Here is a 12,175-nt window from a genome sequence, read left to right on the forward strand (position 1 = left end):
TTTCTGTCTTTTCTTATTTTCTATTTTCCTTTCTTTACTTATCAGTAACAACTATATTCCAAGATTAGGGGACTCCAATGACAGACAAAAAACAAGCTGTGAAAACTAGCAAGATATGTATATGTTGACTTTATTATTTCTATTGTATTTTTCAGGAGACCTTTTATGACAGTATGCACTTCTGTTTATCCACTAACAGACATGCACAAGCTGCTTATAGTGAAGACAAAGGTTTTGTGGCTATATTTTTGCTAAAATATAATTTCTAAAACACGTTTTAAAAAAAATAGTCCAGTGATCAACAATAGAGTTTATTATTCAAGCCAATTTCAAAGTAAATGGAAATATAAAATAACCTGAATTTTTTTGAAGTTTTCCAAATAATAAAAAAGATGTATTTAAAAAACAGGCAACCAGGGCCAGCCCCGTGGCTGAGTGGTTAGGTTCGCACACTCCGCTTCAGCGGCCCAGGGTTTCACCAGTTTGGATTCTGGGCGCAGACATGGCACCAGTCATTACGCCACGCTGAGGTGGCATCCCACATACCACAACTAGAAGGACCCACGACTAAAATATACAACTATGTACTTGGGGGATTTGGGGAGAAAAAGCAGAAAAAAAAAGAGGAGATTGACAACAGTTGTTAGCTCAGGTGCCAATCTTTAAAAAAAAGAAAAAAGCAAAACAGGCAACTAATAGTCTCTTTTTTCAATTGGAGAAGTATGGAGAGGGTGGATTTACTTAGATCTCTAAAATTAACTTTCCTGATGTGACTGTCTGGCTTACCAACCAGTCTGAACACCAGTTTTCTTTATGTAAACAAAGTATTATTCTTTGATAGATGTGTTAGCTACCCTTGGCATGCTCAATATTTCCTTGAAATTTAAAAATATTGAACTAAAAATAAAACATGTATATCAACTTTAATGATTAAGTTCACCTCATAATAAGTTAACTTTAATTACGAAGTCTCTCACAAGTATATTGATAAACCTTGCAGGGAAAGCTTTTCGTCCCACAGCAAAGTTCTAATATGGTTCTCAGTAACATAGCTTCTATTTGTTAGATAGGAAATATGAGTTCTTTTTAAAAAAGAAAAAGCAAAAACAGATTTCAGTATTATTGATACATATATTTGAACAGTCCTACCTGTCCAAAATAGAAAGTAATAAAACCTACAAGCCACATAGGGGAGAAGTAAAAAACAGATAAGATAATGTACGTGAAATGCTTTGTAAACTCTAACTGACACAGAGATGCTAATAGTTGTTACTCCTACGACATACCGAAATCTGTGACCTGACACTTGCCAACCAGAACAGTGGCATTTCTCCACAACTACAACCCAAGAATAACTACTATTCATTCCAAGATACTGCAAAAGTCTAAAGTTCTATATGGAAAAAAATTAAGTTGTTCTAATATATTAATTAGTATATTCTCAATTTTTAAAAAACTGGCAATGTATATATAATAAATAATTTTTTCCCCCATAAACCTTAATTTTGATCAATCACAATGCTATCTCCTATTGCCATAGCAGACAATCTACATAGGCACAAGCCTCCATTCTACTGGCCCCTTCTGCAGTGGATGCAAAGGTGACAAAAATGAAGAATTCCAGGTGAATACAGGCTGCACCAGGGTCAAAAATGAGGAAAAGAGAGCTGGTGCTGTGCAGACCACCCAGAAGGAAAGTATGATACCCACTGTTCCAACTGAGGAAGCTCTGTTCCTGCTTCTAATTCTAACTCTCGCTGCAATGGGTTGTAAAAATAAAAGTTGGAGCCAGAAGTAATAGGATGTGAAAACCAGGAATGTTTAGAACTAGTGGCTTTATTTTTAAACTTTAGGGTGGCAGCTACCATGAGAACAAAACAAGACAGTAAACATCTAAATCACTAGGTTTATTCTATTTGTGAAGATCTATTTTTCTTTGAAAGGACAGTTTTAATGCTACTCTTCTTACATTGTTTTTAAAGAAGGGAACCAGGACAGAAATCACAATAAATGGCAAACTTACAATTCTTGTAGCAAGGTTGCCTGAAGGGTTTTCCTTTCGAAAAGGCAATTGCCACTATGAGGTACTGAAAACTGGAGATAAAAAACACTGTGGTATTTTCATAATTTTGTATATTCCGTGAATCAATTTCGGTTTCATTGTACAAATCTGAAGAATTCCAATGTAGGCTTCTTGTTGTATTACAAGCACTAAAACACACAAAAAAATTTCACATTACTAAGCACAATACCCATTTCCCCAAAGAAACCAACCTTAACTGCCTTGAATCACTACCATAACACAAAGAGAAATAAGGTGCCGCTCACAGCCCGAGACCCAGTAACATCAAGGTGAGCTACAAAGAACAGGTAAAAGGGTAGAAGGGTTTTTTCTCTTTAGTCACACTCCAATCAGATAAAAAACTGGAAGAAACTTCATTAAGTAGTAAGCCCCTCTCACTTTTTTTTTTTCCTTTCTTCTTCACCCCAAAGCCCCCCAGAACACAGTTGTACATGCTGGTTGTGAGTGCCTCTGGGTGTGCTACGTGGGACGCCGCCTCAGCACGGCTTGATGAGCGGTGCCAGGTCCGCTCTGACAGAAACTCCGGGCTGCTGAAACGGAGGGCGAGAGCTAAACCACTCGGCCACGGGGCCAGCCCTACCCCCTCACTTTATTAAACCCCCTTCACTTTTTAAATTTTTGCAGTAATTTCAGCATAGTAAAGATAAAGAGACCTTGGGTTTGACCTTAGCTCTACCACTTTTTGGCTATAAGTGAGGAAATACTATTTAATTTCTGAGCCCATGTCTTAACCCCTAAGTGGATACCACCTGCTCCATCACAGGGTTCCTGTGGGGAATAAATAAGATGACTTGTGTAAATAACTGTCTAGAAAGCACCTGGCATTGAGATGGCCCTCAATGTCCTCGAGCTATGGCTCTCTCATCTACTTCCACTTGGGCAGGACTGTCAACCATGCATAAGAACCAAGAATGAGAAGTACTCAAGAGCCATTACTAAAACATCAACTACAATAAGCACAGGCAAACGGCAATGCTAAGTTTCTTAAATTTTTAAAGGCAAATAATCTCCCTTAATCAAGTAAACTAAAAATAAATGTTTGCATCTGAAAACTTAATTCTACAAAATTACCTTAGTAAATAGCTTACATGTTTACTTAATTAAAAAATAGGAGAAGCACTAAGGACCTTTTTAAAATTTTAGGTTTTAAAATGTCATTTCCTAAACTAGGGCTAGAAAAGGTAGAAGCACAAACATTCTGGGTTTAGAAGAGGCTCTAGTGATTAATTTCAACTTTCTCATTTGACAGATTAGGAAAGCAAGGCTCAGGAGCAAAGTAAGAAACCAGCCCCATGTCCTCATCGTGGTAGTGATTATTAGGACCCTTCCTGACCATCTTCCTACATGACATAAAGTCAAATAGAGGCCAAATTTTTTAAGTACTTAATCAAGCTGCATGTAAACTTTTATATAAATTTTTAGACTTATTTTTATATGTGTATATGTTACACACATTCTACAAAATTTTAAAATAAATTAACCAACGTACTCTGATTGTGGACGCCATATTTCATACCAAGATTGCTCCTTGACCCAAAAAAATCCCAAAGATTGAAATCCAATGCTGATGATGATCTGAGACAAAACGGAGAAGAGAAGGGCCCCAGATATAAGACCTGAAGGTGGTCTTTGTGCCACAAGTTCCTTCCAGGCAGGATTTAAACTCACTATATTGAGAAGAAAAAGAGGAAAGGTTTGTATCTAAATTAATTTGTCACTATAAAATACGTAATCAGATTCACTTAGGAACTTTAAAAAATCATCTAATAAATCTTTAATATGAAAAATGTCCCAAAACCAAGCCAGATATTATACATATTTAAATATTCTGTAAAAATTAACAGTTTAGGCTTTTCCAAAAATGCCTCATGAGTACTTTTTACAGTAATCTGTTGAAATTCAGAGGAAACACCAGTACAAGTAAAAAGAATACTAAAGCATCTAAACTCTTAGATTAATCACCACCCTTACATGTATAAGTGAGAATTTATTTCTGAATCTTTAATCACAAAGCTACAACTAAAATTATACATATTTCTTCCTTTTAAGACATTAACAGAAGTTTGAAGCTATATAAACATAACAGTGACATTAAACAAGGCTTTGATTGCTTATTGAGGTGGTGCCCACCAAGTTTCTCCACTGTAAAGTTTCTATTTTTCTTTCTGTAAAGAGGTAATTTATAAAAAGATACTGAGATTGCGTAAAAATCCCAGTCCTCATCAAACTTTCATTCACTAGTTTTAGCATCCACTGACAACGGTCTAACTCAGTCACTCTCAGCCGTATCTGGAGATACTTTTGGTTGTCACACTGGGGAAGTGTTACTGGCAACTAGTTGGGCGGAGGCCAGAGATGCTGGTGAGCATCCTACAATGTCCCCCACAACAAAGAATTATCTGGCCTAAAATGTCAATAAGACCAGGGTCTTTTCATGGTCTAAGTCCATCATTCCTTCTATATTTATTAGTTAGCATTTTATTATAAGGAATAGCTTTCCCTTCTCTCCCAATTATTTATTTATTCATTTTCAGTATGGACTTAGGAATTTTTTTTATTAGATGGGTCATATCTCATTACCATCATTATTTAATTTGATGCTAACCACCAATACTATAATAAACCAACATCTTGTGTTTCCTTATCTGATGTACCTAGAAGGACACAGCATCACTTCTGTGATATTCCTGCCAAGAATTCACAGCCTGCGTCTAATGAGAATACATCAGACAAACCCGTATAACTGGTCTATCTTCTTTCATAAATGTTAACATCAAGAAGCCCCCCCAAAAAGGCTGATGTACTATTCTGCATTCAAGAAGACCAAAGAGACAGGATAACTAAACGAAGTCCACGAGCCTGGATTAGGTCCTGGACTAGGGAAAAAGATAGGTATAAAGGGCATTATTGGGACATACGACAGAACTTAAACATGGGCTGGGTTAGATAACAATGTATTGATGTTAAATTTCCTGATCTTTGTAACTGTGTTTAGTTATATAAGAGAATGGCTTTATTTTTAAGCAATATATACCAAAATATTCAGAGGCAAAGAGGCATGATAACACAAACTTATTCTCAAATACTTCAGGAAAAAAATGGTGAGAGAACAATATAACAAATAGGGCAAAACATAAACAACTGATAATAAAAGAACATATTTACAGGGAATTTGGAAAGGTATACGCTATGTTACAATTGTTGATGTAAATTTACCAAAGTTTAATAAGTCACATCAGAATTTCATATGCTTTGAAATCAGGAACAAAATACTCACTTGTAAATACCACTACCAAAATGATTGCCAGATCAATGAAGAGAAACTGGAAGTCTCCTAGGTTACTTAAGATCTACAGAAGTAATTTGCAAAACACAATTAGTTTTCAGGAACTATTTTTATACCATTTTCCCCAGGTTTTAGTATTTTTCCCCCCTGGTTTCAGTGATTTTTCCCCCAATAATGACAACTTTAAAACGACACTTAGATCTGCTTAAAAACTGAACTATGTTTGCCTTAGAAATTAGTGAAATAACATATATTTGCAAATATTCAATTTAACATATTAATATAAAAGGCATCGCCGAAAAATTCATTCAATGAAAACCTTTTAAAAGTTTTTAAGCAAAACAAAAACACAAACTTTTACTCACAATATTGAACATTCTTAAAAATATGCATCTTGAAGCTTCCTTAATATCTAACACTATCCCTCCTGATACTTTCCACAAATGGTGAACAGGGACAGTTCACAAAGATTCCTTGGGATGTCACCAATGTTCACTGAGAGAAAAATCTAAAGTGAGATCCTGTCAATCATAAAATCCGATGAAGTACCTACGGACACCACCGTTTACACTTTTTCTCCAAAAGCATAAAATCCTATAAATTATTGCTAAAACATCTTTTCTCATTCTGGCCCTTCCCTATAAATTTCTAGCACTTTGTAGCAAAGTTAACTGCAATTCTGAAATGTGTCACAGCCTAACGTTTTGAAGAGCTGTCAGAGAAAGACATCCAACCTGCACTAAAGGCAAAAAAAGAACACGACCAACTTACACTCACAAGGCTTCAGCCACAGTTGTTAGCCTTAAAGAAAACGCTATTCCAGATTAATGAGATTTTCAATCTGCTACTCAAAACACAGTAAAGGAAAACTTACACATGCTACTTATGTAATGAATGCACTCAAAATCAAACATAACACCTGCCCGATATCTTAATCTAAATCTCTTCACGCCCAGCGGCATCCCTGAAGGCGCTGTCAGTACTCACGGAATACAGCAGTGTGACACTGAAGTACTGTATAATGCTGTACAGAGCCATGAACTTAAACACACAGAACGAAGTCATTAAAGCAGCCCGGCCTTCCCTGTAAAAGGAAACGTTGGCAGGTGAACAAAAGCACTTTAAACTCCCCCTCCAAACCGCAATTCCATCTTGACAGGTGAACATAACATTCAGCAGCTACAACAAAGCACTTTTCTACCAAGAGAAATACGCCAAAGCAGAAGTGGAAGAGATGAGGAGCGGCAATCAATCTGTTGCGACTAAGTTACAAATCAAATATACTAATACAGCATTAAACAAATTCATATTACATTCTATGATAATTTTTTCCTATATTATTGAGCAAGCTACCAAGAGATAATGGGAAATTTTCAATTTGTACTACCTGATAAGATTTGGCACGCAGGAAATACTAGGAGTTTTGGAGGTAAAGGGAGATGCCACCGAAGCCTCAAGCTCTGATAAGGAAATGCCTCCGTGTGCTTTCTTCAAAGCCTAATGGTTTGAAGAAGAAAACTGGTTAAGTTTTGTGAATGGGACTTAGGCTAGAGAAAGAACTAGAAACCACAAAAACTATACTTACACCACAGTCATTTGCACCATCACCGCACATCCCAACAAAGTAACTAAGAAATAAAAATTATGTTAAGATTGATTAATTTCTTAAAATACACAACATTTAACTTAAGAGTTCTCCAATACAGTATTTTAAACAGCTAACTGACCAAGATTCCCCCAGTTTAACTAATGAATCTTATCATTACAATGACTACAGGAATGTTGCTTTGCAAATAGCACTAGCCTGCAAGTCAAATGACCTGGTTTATTGTCCTTTTTGTGTCACAAGATGGGCAAATCAGTTTATCACTTTTGACATCTCAATTTCCTAACCTCTAGAGCAAAGGACTTGGGCTGTATAGTCTTTAGAACAGTTACTTTTAGGGCTGTCAGTAAAGATTTCTCCTTTAAAAACCTGAAATAATTTTTTACTAAAACTATAAAGTTGCATCCATCAAGCTGAGAGAATGAACTCTACACACCACAGATATTACCTAGAAAAAGAATTGTTGATATTGTACTTCAGCTAAATCAATAAGCCCATGAGTCTTTTCTAAAGAGACACAAAGTTACCACCTATCTCATAGGTGATAATTATATATGCATGAAATAGTTACTTTTCTGGGTTTGAAAATGAAACTACAATTCATAAAAATTTTAAAAAACACCACCACAAATACTCACTCTACATTTTGCAATGCTTCTACTAACTGCGTCTTCTGATCAGGTGCCATACGAGCAAACACAGTGCCATGTAACATCAACTGGAAAAAATATGGATTTCTTTAAAATATTGTTCACAATGTATTCATGTGAACACATACATAAACCCAAATCACTAACCTTAGGAACAAGTTCTTGAAAATGCTCCAGTATCACTGCAAATGATTTTCCACTCATTGCAAAATGAAAACGAGTCACTTGTGGATCCTCTAAGCAATCATGGACCAATTTCATTGGAATATCCTGTGTATGAGACATTCAGAAGACTATTTAGGCAGCCAAACCAAGGAACACAATCCTACTTTAAACATGTTTGATCCAAAACTGAATTCTTTCATTTGATATTTTACACAAGACACTGAGGGTTTAATATTTATTGAAAGCAAAAGGAAATTCAATTTTAAGGTAATCTATCTATAATGTTTATCTAAAAAAAATTAAGGAAGGCTAAATAGCTTCAATTTGAAAAGATAACTGAGCTGAATATTATGGACCACTTGCATCATTTATCACTACTTTTAAAATAGGATAAATATTTGGGATTCTCATCCTTTAAAACTGTGCTTCTTGCATTTGGCTAAATATCAAAATTTAAACATTGAGATTCCTGGGCTTACCCCAGTCCTAATGAATCAGAATTTCTGAGGAGATGGCCCGGGGTTCTATTTTCATTTATTTTTTGTTTTGTTTTGTTTTAATGAACCACTTTTTATTTTTTCAGGCTAAATTCAAACAAGCAAAGCTTCAAAAGGGAAACCACATCTCGACAGTACCTCCGAGTCAATTGCTGATGAATTACTGCACTGTGGTAGGCTGTCTGCATAATGCCAGTTTATCTTGGCAACTTTCCCATCCCTTGGAGGTAATGCTTCAGCAATAATAACTTTATCCTGAGGTAGTATCATTCCACAGTCTCTGGCCACAGAGACAGCAGTCAACATGTTGTCACCTAATTTTCAAAATATTGAAAATACATGAAAATTAAAATGGAAACACGAACATATTAAACAAGTACTTACTGAGAATCTACTATAGCCCCCATGACTGGGCTGGGCAAAATGAAGACACTGTATGGTCATGCTCTTGGAGTTTAAAAACAACAAAATCAGGACACACTTACTAAAGGAAGCCTCAAAAAATTCAAGCACATGTACGCTAAATAGTCAGAACAGTCTCAACAACTTTAAAGCTGAATTCATTCTTAATCTTTTGAAGTCATACACTAGCAGTACCCACTCAACACCAGGGACAGCACGACATACAGAGGAGGTGCTCAATAAACAGCTGCTAAATAACCTAGGACTGAGTAGTGGTTTGTACAAGAATACTAGAGCGACATCACAGAAAAACAGAACTACAAAGGCAACATTACACAAAACAGAAAGATAAGCAACATTACAAGAATACAATCTTTACAAGTAAAGAGAAGCAAGGAAGACAACGTCTCAGTCACGCGAGCAAAGAACTGAGGAGAAGCACTGCAAGGACCAGATCAAGAGAAGAAAAAATAAACTTAGGGGAGAAACAGGCAAAGGTCTGGGGAGCCCACGGCTACCAGAACTGAAGGGCAATATTACTTCTTCCCCAATTCCCACACAGTATTTCCAAGGGGGTCTTCTCGTGACCAGACAGACCACCTTGGGACACAGAGCCATAGTCTGTCATGGCAGAAAGAGGGGCAGGGACACAGTGCTTTGAAGGGGGAGTCATTAGAACCAAGAACTGCTGGGATGCTAATAAGTTACTTACTTCAGCTATATGGTAATAAGGATGCTATAAGATAGATCTGAGTCTAAAACATAAAAAGTACACAGGCCTTTTCCACATACTTCTTACTGAATACATAAATTCCATAAAACGAATATCTGAAATCTGATTATTTGCTAAGGAAAAAATACTTAAGTGCTGCCACGATTTCACACAGCTAAGCCATGGAAATTACCTAATATTATCAGCAGTATAATAACACCAGGAGAATCACTTAGATGTAACAGTCAAAAAACAAAAACAAACAGTGGCTGTTTTCACTACTATACATTCAAGCAATGATAATAAACTATCTTATACACATAAATATAATTCTAACAGAGATCTATTAATCATTTTCCATGCATCTGGCATAGTTCTAAAAACTGCAGAAGACCCCAAATGGGTAAAACATACTTTTAACCATCAAGAATCTTCTATTCTAGTAGAGAAAACAAATCTTCAAATGATCTCAAGAGTATTGCAAATTCACCTTACACTTTGGAAAAATATTCAGAGCTTAAATAGGACAACGTAGGACGGAGTCACCAAATGATACGCTTTTATAAATAAATCATTCCTCAATATTATATAATTTGAACTCTAAGAGTCACACTTCATTTTTTCTATGTCGTTCTATAAAGTCTAACCTGTGACCATGACAGTGCGAATGTTGGCTTTATGCAAATTTTCAAGTACTGCAGGGGTTTCTTGCTTTAACTTGTTCTGCATTATAATTAAGCCCATAAAATCCATGTTGTTTTCAATGGCATCTCTGCAGAAAAAAAAATTTTAACACATAATCGTTTAGTCAAGAGAACAGGTATGCTCACTCTATATTGATAAAACAATTTAAAAGTCATAAATTATATATTAAAACATTTTACATGCTGAATAAGCCATAAAAGTGTAAGTTTATGAGTTCAATATTTAAAAAACTTTAAATCTGGAAAAATAATTTCCAAAAAATACATTTTGAAATTAAATTTTACCCTTTGAAACATAGGAATATAAGGATCATTTAGAAATGTATAATTTTGCTAAGACACTGAACACTTCTAGTACTAAGGAATATTCATCTTGTATCCTACCCACAAAACGAATAAGCATAAATAAATCTATTCTCTACTGTCCCCCATACAGCATACCCTAATTTAAATGTTAAGAGAAAAGGAAAAATCTGTACCACAAGAACATTTGATACAGTTATACTGGATTCATTATCAAGTCTGACGAAATTTTATAAAACTCATGGTCAAATTCTTGATCCTGGAAGTGTGATAGAAAAAGTATTAGCAGTCTGACAATGAGATCTACTTGGGACCCGGAGATGGATCTTTTAGAATATTTATTAATATTCAATAGTTATCAAGATGTTATTCCTTCAAATAGTTGAATATCTACTATGCACCGAGTACTACACTAGTCCTTGGGAGGTCCAAGATAAACAGGCAAGATCTCTACTCTCAAGATGCTTTTGTGCGGAAACAGACATGCAAAGAGAGCATGCAAAAACAGTATGTGCTTCGGCACTATAATGGAGATGAAGCGTGTTCAGTGATGGCTGCGTTCTTAAATTTAAAGCTACCACAATTACATCACAGAGATCTTTTCTCAATGGAAAAAGGGAGCTCGAGGTTAGGGACCAAAATTTCAGACTTGCAGTAATCAAGTGGTTTTTCTACACAAAAACTCAACAATAAAGGTGCCTGAAGCATACAGCTATGAAACCTAAACATCTTTGAAATAAAATTTATTAACAATGGGTGGTACAGATATTAAAGACTAGTTAGGAAATTTCATACAAGTGATCTGCTGTTAGTAAAAGGAGAAACAAGCCTTGAAACCGGAAAATGCATTTCAAAGCACAAAGCTGTACCAATGTGAAACTACTGGGTCAAAAGCACTGCAGCCATTCTCCTATGAGGCACCAGTTTCTGGCTGCAGCTGGTTTCCTAACTCTCCTACGAATAATACAGGTCATGGAACTCTTGCCCTCTAATTAATGAATAGCACAATATTCAATTCAAGATACAAAGGTTCAAGCTGTAAGAGAAACCCCAAAACCTGTTCCTACAAGGCAGAAATGAAACACAGAGAAGGTCTCGGCTGAAGGATGAGGAAGGAGAGAGAGAGAAAAGTTGATAGGGAGGGATAGGGTACTCTGGGCAGAAGGAACAGCCTATCCAAGGGCATGAGAGAATGTATGAATGTGGCAGGCTCAAGAATTATAGGCAACTCAACAGTCTTTAAGGGGGCAAATGACCAAAGGTGAAGCTGTAGAGAAAGGAGCCTAATGCGCCCTTCGTAGGAATTAGGATATACTATTTTATATCAGCGGCTCCCAATCATGCATATGCATCAGATCATTTGATTATTACTTTTTTGTTTTTAAATGTTTATGCTTAGATCACATCCCCAAATATTCTGTTTTAATAATGTAGTTTTTCCTTTTAGTTATTTGGCTATCCTCTCCACTCCTTTAGTTTTCATTCAGAAAAACAGGATTGTACTACAAACACTGTCTGACTATTTGCACTTATTATCCAGGCACATCAGAGTAATTAACACAAGTATTAATAGTCCATAATTTAACCACTGCCCTCTTGGTGAATATTATGTTATTTACACTATTTTAATATAATCTTATGCTCACACAGAAATAGTTCTTTAGGCTGAATTCCTAGAACTGCACTTGATGGGTCAAATCGTACATGCAAATTTAAATGCTGACAGGTACTACACAGGATCTTCACGAATTCACAATATTGTAGTAG

The 12,175-nt window shown here is 35.8% G+C and overlaps 1 protein-coding gene across 6 annotated transcripts in view; it reads right to left on the minus strand.

Annotated features, from left to right (window-relative positions):
* Positions 1-12,175, minus strand: part of ATP13A3 (ATPase 13A3) — an 81,626-nt gene that overhangs the window by 21,081 nt on the left and 48,370 nt on the right. For all 6 annotated transcript variants that reach the window (XM_014732823.3, XM_070242716.1, XM_070242714.1 and 3 more), the window contains 10 exons: positions 10,049-10,173; positions 8,426-8,601; positions 7,773-7,895; positions 7,614-7,693; positions 6,955-6,997; positions 6,757-6,866; positions 6,357-6,453; positions 5,361-5,433; positions 3,573-3,750; positions 2,024-2,211 (listed from right to left, as the gene is read on the minus strand). In XM_014732823.3, coding sequence (XP_014588309.2) covers positions 2,024-2,211; positions 3,573-3,750; positions 5,361-5,433; positions 6,357-6,453; positions 6,757-6,866; positions 6,955-6,997; positions 7,614-7,693; positions 7,773-7,895; positions 8,426-8,601; positions 10,049-10,173 — 1,193 coding nt within the window. The remainder of the gene's footprint in view (positions 1-2,023; positions 2,212-3,572; positions 3,751-5,360; positions 5,434-6,356; positions 6,454-6,756; positions 6,867-6,954; positions 6,998-7,613; positions 7,694-7,772; positions 7,896-8,425; positions 8,602-10,048; positions 10,174-12,175) is intronic.

This window comes from Equus caballus, chromosome 19 (genome assembly GCF_041296265.1).
Source record: "Equus caballus isolate H_3958 breed thoroughbred chromosome 19, TB-T2T, whole genome shotgun sequence".
Taxonomy (NCBI): domain Eukaryota; kingdom Metazoa; phylum Chordata; class Mammalia; order Perissodactyla; family Equidae; genus Equus; species Equus caballus.